A 7,853-nucleotide genomic window follows, 5' to 3' on the forward strand; every position below is an offset into this window, starting at 1 on the left:
AAGCTCAACACCAGTTTACCAGAGGCACGTTCTGCTGTGGATCACTGCGAATCAGAAGAGATAATTGGCTTGATGGGCGGAGGAAGCATGTGGATGGCAGTGAGGATTTCAACTGTTTCCACTGTAGCACTGTAGGTCAGGCTGAGGATATCAGAACTAAAAGTGGTGAAAAATGCTGGGCCATTGGACTAGAATGTAATAGTTCAGTTTAACGTCACTAGTCACAGTGACGTTCCTCAGTAGTCAAAGCAGGGGAAAAAATCACATTTATCTTCATAAACAATTTGGATTGTCAAAGTCCAGTTAGGACACTTGTCTAACGCTGTTGAAGGCTGAGGAGGAACATAACAAAGTTCCACTTAATAGAGGGACTTGCAGAGGAAGTCAGAGCCAGATTCTTTCCGAGGCAAGAAAACATCATAAGCTTGTGCGGGGGATTTGGCCATTAAAAACAAAATTCCTGCTTGTGGGACTGGCTGAGCACTGGAAGAGGTGCCTGGACAGGCTATGGAGTTTCCTGCACCAGAGGTTTTCAAAACCCAAGAGCTGCATGGTTTAATTTGAAGTTGGCCCCATTGATTGCTTCAAAGCGGAGCTGGATAAATGGCTCCAAATGACCTGTGCAACCTAAATGTTCTCATGAGGTTCTGTGAGTTCGATTAGATGTTTAGCAACTAGTAGTGTAATCAGTTGAAAGAACACCAATCACATTTATTCTACTTGGCTTCAGGCTCTTCCACCTGTCAGGTCTCAGCCATCATTACTGTGCTTCTTCAGCCAAAAACTTCACATACTGTTTCCGAGCAGGAAAATCATCAGCTGGCCTGTTGTATGCTGTCCAGACTGGTTCTCCAACAACGCCTCATGGTGCTTTCACATAGTTCTGTCAAAGAACAAGAAGTCACAACTTAATTCCTTTCTGTGGGAAATCCTGAAATTAACCTTTTAATATACATTTATGCAGCAAATTCTGAAACCATTTCAAGATGGACTGAAAACTTCATGTGTCCCAGAATGTTGTACCATGATGCTGCTGTTGCCAGCTCCTGCTGTGAGATTTGCACCTATGCAGGGAGATACGTTGTGTCACAGCCAGTGCCTCCAGAGTGGGCAGACAGTACTTCTGCTTTAACTAAAGAAAATGAAGTAAATCCTGCTTTATGCAAATCACTTTGCACCGGATCCACAGCACCAAGCAGAGCAGCATCTAATTCTATCTGCTCAGTTAAACAACCAAAATCAGAAGACCCAAGATCTCTACAAAATGCCTGAGGAATATCGGAAGCTTCAAAGCGAGGGCCACAAAAGCTTAATGCATAAACTAACCAAAAAACAACACTGTGGAGAGAAAAAAATCTCCAGATACCAAAAGTAGAAGAGCTCCTGCCACTAGTCAGCCAGAAACAGAATCACAGAATCACAGAATGACCAGGGTTGGAAGGGACCTCAAGGATCATTAGTTTCCAACCCCCTGCCTGGAGGGCACCAAACATTACACCTTTGACAGATCAGGTTGCCCCAGCGGCACCGTCCAACTGGTCTTGAACACTCCAAGGACGGGATCACGACCATCCCTGGGCAGCCTGTTTCCAGGGCTAAACATCTCGCTAGTGAAGAACTTCCCTAACAATCCACCTTAGAACCTTCCTCTTCAATTAAACCATTTCCTTGTGTCCTGCTATTGTCAGCCTTTCAAGAGTTTACTCCCCTCCTGGCAGTAAGTTCCCTTCAGGTATTGAAAGGCTGCAATGAGGTCACTCCGCAACCTTCTCTTCTCTAGGCTGAACAAACCCAACTCCCTCAGCCTGTCCTCATAGGGGAGGTGCTCCAGCCCCCTGATCATCTTCGTGGCCCTCCTCTGGACCCTTTCCAAAATCTCTATGTCTTTAACATGCCAGGTAAGAAAGCTGTGCTAGCAGAATGGAGGATTACATCCCACAGAAGTGCTCCAACCACCGAGTTATGGGGAACTCATCTCTACTGCCAGCTACACTACAGGTTTAGGTCCTACCTGCATTGTAAGCACTACTAAGTGCTAGTCTTGTATTTGTATACTCAGCAATGTCAAGAATAAAATTAGTCACCCCAAAAATTTAGCCTCGAAACCCAAGGGTTCAGAAGTACCTAAAGAATTTATGGGAGATTTTGAAGGTAACATTTCTTGACTAAAGTTCCCAAAGTGGATGTAAACATTCTTAACTCCTTGTAGATTCATTGCATAATCCATCATATATTGTCTATGTAAAATAGAAGCCTTAAACTAGCAATTGTAGCTGATTCACCGCAGACCTTAAAATGTAGACAGAGAAACTTGGGTATATCACCAAAACAGCATATATTTTTTTTTAATCTTTATTACTATTGCTATTTACATAAACAACAAACATTATCTGGACATCTGATTTGAATTCATACCACACTCAGGACTATACCAGAAATGGAGCTTTGCCACACAGGAGACAACAGTACACATTTCCCTATCTACCAGGGCTAATGCTAAGATTAAAAATGTATTTGTAAGAGTCCACAAGGGCAGGCACACAGATCAGGACTACGTGTGCAATCTCACAATCCATCTGCCAAAACACTCTCCAAAAGCAGGTCACCTCCTGTGAAGTCAGCATTCAATCTAGCATACGCTAGCAGCATGCAGTGGCTCTGCAGCCTTAAATCATTCTTTCCCTGAAGGTGAATTTAGCACTTGAAGAATGCCACTGCTGTACAAAGATATGCTCTGTCTGGCCCTACAAAGACACGCGACGCAGAGGGATCCATCTCCACACCGCAGCTGACAGCGGGGGCAATTGGGCGAGGGACAGCTGCAGGGTTTGGCTCTCAGGCCACTGTCACACAAGGTATGTGCTATGGATACACGTGGCAATGACTTGCAGTTACAGCTGATGAGATGAAGCTGAATTTGTGACCTGGAGACGATAGGTTCAAATGCTGTGAATTATTTAGTATTTTTCATATTCCTACTTCATATTTAATATGCTTTGCTAATGAACTGCAAAGTCTCAGGGCATGCAGTTACCAATAAGATATATACTCACATCTATTTGTCATCAAAACGTAGGGTAATTTATGATAACATACATTCTCATCCAGTGTAAATCGGTGATATATGCCAGCAGGGAGGGTTATCATGTCTCCTTTCTCCATGGAAATCCGGATCCATTTGTCATCCTTGTCTCGAACATCAAAATAGCCAGATCCATCTAAGATGTAACGAATTTCATCGTCTAGGTGTAAATGCTCTTCATAAAATGTTTTTATCTGGGGATAGGAAGTATCTATTAATACCAAATATAGGAAAACTGCAAAGGAATCTAGCTGAAACATTCAGCAAAGAAAACAAAGGCTTTCAGTGATGCAGTGATTTAACTAACAGATGAGATGAGCAGGGTAGCAGACCCAGGAGACTGGCTATTTCTTATCCATGCTAGCACAGGTCTGCCTGAAACACATACTCAGCCTTTACTGATTCAGTATGGCAGTGCCCTATCTTTGCATAACGCTGAGCTTATGCAGGGCATTTAAGTTACTATGTAATTCACCTGCCAAAAAACTTGAGATTAATGTAATGTAACAGGCTTAAAACAAACTGGTACAAGGACAGATATAATGGAAATATGGAAATGCAACCAGGCTGCACTATTCAGATCAGAACAGCAGTCCAGTGCCTTCAGGCAGGGAGAAACATACTCCTTCTAGAAGGCTCGAGGCCTGGCACTGCTTGTGTTCATCTGCTTCGAAATAGCCAAGCTGTTTGCTTCCCAAGTTAACAAATCATCTTGTAAGGGAAACATATCTCTCAAATTCCATGATGTTAACATTCATCCTGAAAAGATATATTTTGCAACAGCCAGCAGGATGTCTCAGCCTCCAAAGCCCATGCACAGCTGGCAACAGCCTGCCTTCATCCCGGTTAGGATCTCTGAGTACCTGCAGGGCTCTGAGTTTCAAAATGACACAGTGATGGAAAGTAGCCTAACAACTTTGCAGGCAACCTACAGAAGCAAAAGGCCCAGACCTCCCTTGTTTTAGAAATAGTAGCAACATTTATTTTACTACAGTTAAGGACTTCAGTTCCAGATGTATTTTAAACATGAATTTCATCTCTGAGAGTGCATGCAGTGAACACATACTAAAAAGCCAGCTGGACATTCTAGAACAGACTTCAGAGTGCAAATCCTCATTCAAAGTAAAGGCCTGCATACCTTTTCTTCATAATTTGGCAGCTTGTCTTTATGTATAGTCACTATATCCATCCAAGAATAATTCTCTGCTTCCCGAATCTCTTTCAGACGTGGGTCAGTCTCATAGTTATCAGCATCCAACTAAAAATTAAGCAGAAAAAAAAAATTGTGTTCAAACACAATCACTTAAAACACATTTCAAGATACTAATGGGGAAAAACAAAGTTGTTGTCAATGAGCAGGCAGATAACCTGGGTGGCTACGTTAGCTCCTTATAAGTACACAAGGCACATACCAGAGCCTTTCAAGACAGAAAAGGGAACACGAGAGCACAACTACCACATGGTCAGTAACGTATCAGATACTATTAAGTCCAGAAGTCACTATTTGGTTATCATGGGAAGACCAAAAATGATAAAAACCTGAGCTTCCAAAACCAGCACGGACATCCCATGTCAGCTTGTCACTGAAAACCACGCTTGCCTTCCCACATTGCTTCAACAACTTGGTTCTCATTCATGAGCCAGACTCATTGCATTTACCTATATCAGCCCCACAGAAGCCATTTGGGAAGCCTTCCTGTTGCTGCAGCCATTTCTGAGGTTCAGAAGTGCTAGAAGACACGTATGGGTTGGTACCAGTTCTTCCAGCACTGCTTTGTCACCCAGCATGACTTGCCTGCCAAGCACACAAGCTTATTGTCACACACACAACAGCAGCAGCAGCACAGCAGCAACAAATAAGATTAAATTAGAAAGTAATAAGTTTGAGGTCTTTGCTGATTGTGTCAGAAATTAATAAACTGCTCTGGATACACTTCACTTTTTCTGCTCTCATGCCAAATTTATGAAAGTGGAAGAGATGCTAAAAACAGACAGGCGGAAGGTTACCTGAGGTTTCAGAATGGTAAGATTTGCTATGGTTCATTAACTCTTGCAGCACATCCCTACCTTGCATAGCCTGCAGAGAACTTCAAAGGCTGAAGCCTCACCGCCAACACACATCCCCATCCCCACAAGGCACTGCCACTCTGCAGCACTGCTTGTGCTGCACTCCTCGAGCCCAGGAGGTACGATTATTGGGGAGAGAAATCCTGAGCTCTTAATGAATACATTTCACAGCTGAGGCATGGCTGATTTATGGTTTGTACCAGAAATTACCCATCATACAACTCTTCTGTTTGAACCACCCCAAGAAGGGCACTTTGAAACGTTTCTTACAAATCACAGAATCATTAAGGGTTGGAAAGGACCTGTGCAGACAGACCATCAGGTGCAATCCCCCTGCTAAAGCAGGTTCCCTACTACAGGTCACACAGCTAGACAGACATTCAAGCGGATCTTGAATATTGCCAGGGAAGATTCCACAGCCTCTCTGAGCAGCCTGTTCTGCTGCTCCATCACTTCCACAGCACAGAAGTTCTTTCACATGTTTATGTTGAACCTCCTGTGTTGGATTTGTGCCTTTTGCCCCTTGTCCTGTTGCTGCACACTGAAATGAACCTGGTCCCACCCACTTGACTCTCACACTTCAGAAATTTATAAGCACTGATACGACCACCTCTCAGTCTTTTGCAGGCTGAACAACCCCAGGCCTCTCACCCTTCACTCATACGGGAGATGCTCCATGTCCCAACCATCTTTCTGTCCCTCCTCTGGACTCCTAGAAGTTCCCCGTCTTTCCTGGACTGGGGAGCTCAGTTCTGGATGCAGTGTTCCACACAGATCCTTTGATGGGGGTTCTTTAAACCTGCTGGCTGCACTCTTTTTAATACAGCCCAGGATACCGCTGGTCTTGGCCACAAAGGCACACTAAAGGACCCCTAGGTCCTACTCCACAGAGCTCCTCTCCAGCAGGTCAGCCCCTGACCTGTACTGGTACATGTGATACCCAACCCAAGCCATTCTACCATTCTGTGACGTGCAACACAACCGACACACAGCTCACCCTGGCGGGCGCTACGCCTCAGGATTCGACCTCAAGCCACACGTTTGTGGCAGCGTTGCCGCCATCTCGACTGGGAATCGATCCAGGCTGACACTCAGACGGCTTTACCAAATAAACACCCAAATATTTATGACTCGATTTTACAACGTAGATGTAAGGGGACAGCACGTGAGATCATTATTTCAGAAACACGGCAAAGGCAGCTCTGAGGATCGCAGGTAGACAACGTGAGGAGCCCCCCCCCCGGCACAGCCCGCCCCTCAGCAGCCTCTCTCCTCTGGGGCACGGCGCCATGACGCGCATCGCCGGCGCCCGCCCGCCCGCCTCCCCGGCGTCCCTCAGCTCCGTCCCATGGCAGCCCCACAACGCAGCGCCGCCCGCCCCCGCCGCTTACTCTGCGGTAGGCGACACCGAGACGGCGCAGCTGCTCCAGGCTGACGGCGCGGTTGGGCTCCAGCCTGTGGGGAGCCCGCTGGTCCTCCTGGGACTCGTCCATGTACCAGGCCTCCACCATGGCGGCGCCGGCAGCTTTGGCAGGGCTGGGCGGCAGCGGCCCGCCCCGCAGCTGAGGTCGAGCCTATGGGGAGAGCGCCGAGATGTCGGGCAGCTCCTGGAGGCCTCCAGTTTCTTTTGCAAAAAGCACAAACGCAACCAGAACTTCAACTCCTACCCACTGAAAGCTGGGCGTTAAATGACAACACCTTCTGAAATTGCAGCTCCACACGAAGAATGGCTCGAACAGCCAACGCTCTCTTCTCGATCTCAAGCCTCTGTTAAGCCTGCTTTAGAAATATTTTTCACTTCCCATCCTTCAATCTGTTCTAGTCCTATGGGACATTCTCCATTTCCAGAATGAGAAATAAGCATTAGTAACAAGAACTGTTTCCTATTACATTTCTTGTTTCCACATTGCAGAAGTCCTTCAGGCAATAAAGTAACTTAACAGTGTGACCCTGTTGCTACCACTTACCAACTATTATCTTAACAGCTTCCTCAAAACTGCTGCTTCAACAAACAGATTCCCAGGCAATAGGTAGGATCAGCACATTTAACACTAGAGGTACCATCTGCAGATTATGACACCTTCAATACATTGTCTGTCACACTGCTTAACTGTTTCAACTAGAGATCTGACCAGGATCGCTACATGCTTTCCTCCAAGTCCAACTTTTAAAGCAAGAAAAAAGTTGTTATGTGTATACAAAGGTTGCTCCTAAAGTAACACCTCACATATTTTCAAATAAACTCAGATACAAAGAGCACAAAAACACTGCTTGACAGAACAAATCCTCAGCTACAAAGTAATGTTTTTCAACATAGCTGCCACCATCAGTTCTGTATTTCTGCCAACCTCCATACTTCCAGAGCAGCCCTAGCAAACGTGTGTATATACATACACATACACACACGTGTATGTATGTATACATACATATACAGGACCCAAGAGAACAAAATTTTATCAGGGTAAAGTTTTCATCATCCCTTCAGGTGCAGTTACCATACAACTCTGGATGACACAAAGCAAAATCTGTCTTCTGTTAGTTACCAGGCTAGCTAGTTTCCTAGCTCCATCACAATTCATGTGACACTAAACACCTGAAAGCATGCACTTTGCCTTGGGTAAGGATATTAAAAGGAATGAGAAAGAAATCAAGCTTCAGCAGCTCCGACAAACTATACAGCCATTAACAAATGCAAAAAAAAAAC

General features: G+C 45.1%; 1 protein-coding gene across 3 annotated transcripts; it reads right to left on the reverse strand.

Annotated features, from left to right (window-relative positions):
* Positions 1–681: 681 nt before the first annotated feature.
* Positions 682–6,723, reverse strand: ADI1 (acireductone dioxygenase 1). 3 transcript variants are annotated; one of them, XM_015859380.2, is made up of 4 exons: positions 6,541–6,718; positions 4,221–4,340; positions 3,054–3,276; positions 682–883 (listed from the first exon to the last, which is right to left on the reverse strand). In XM_015859380.2, coding segments are annotated over exons 1-4 (465 nt in total). In that variant the 5' UTR covers positions 6,661–6,718; the 3' UTR covers positions 682–881. The 3 variants fall into 3 exon arrangements, with proteins under 3 accessions (XP_015714866.1, XP_015714867.1, XP_015714865.1); XM_015859381.2 differs by having other exon boundaries at positions 3,097–3,276; positions 6,541–6,713; XM_015859379.2 differs by lacking the exon at positions 682–883 and adding an exon at positions 2,337–2,924 and having other exon boundaries at positions 6,541–6,723.
* Positions 6,724–7,853: the final 1,130 nt, after the last annotated feature.

Source organism: Coturnix japonica, chromosome 3 (genome assembly GCF_001577835.2).
Source record: "Coturnix japonica isolate 7356 chromosome 3, Coturnix japonica 2.1, whole genome shotgun sequence".
In the NCBI taxonomy this organism is placed as follows: Eukaryota; Metazoa; Chordata; class Aves; order Galliformes; family Phasianidae; genus Coturnix; species Coturnix japonica.

Excerpts from the sequence above, each read along its gene's own strand:
- ADI1 (XM_015859379.2), bottom strand. The coding sequence starts at position 6,660 with ATGGTGGAGGCCTGGTACATGGACGAGTCCCAGGAGGACCAGCGGGCT. Across the intron at positions 4,341-6,540 it reads TCGGTGTCGCCTACCGCAGA|TTGGATGCTGATAACTATGA; the intron begins GTAAGCGGCGGG and ends CTTAATTTTTAG. Across the intron at positions 3,277-4,220 it reads TGCCAAATTATGAAGAAAAG|ATAAAAACATTTTATGAAGA; the intron begins GTATGCAGGCCT and ends TCCTATCCCCAG.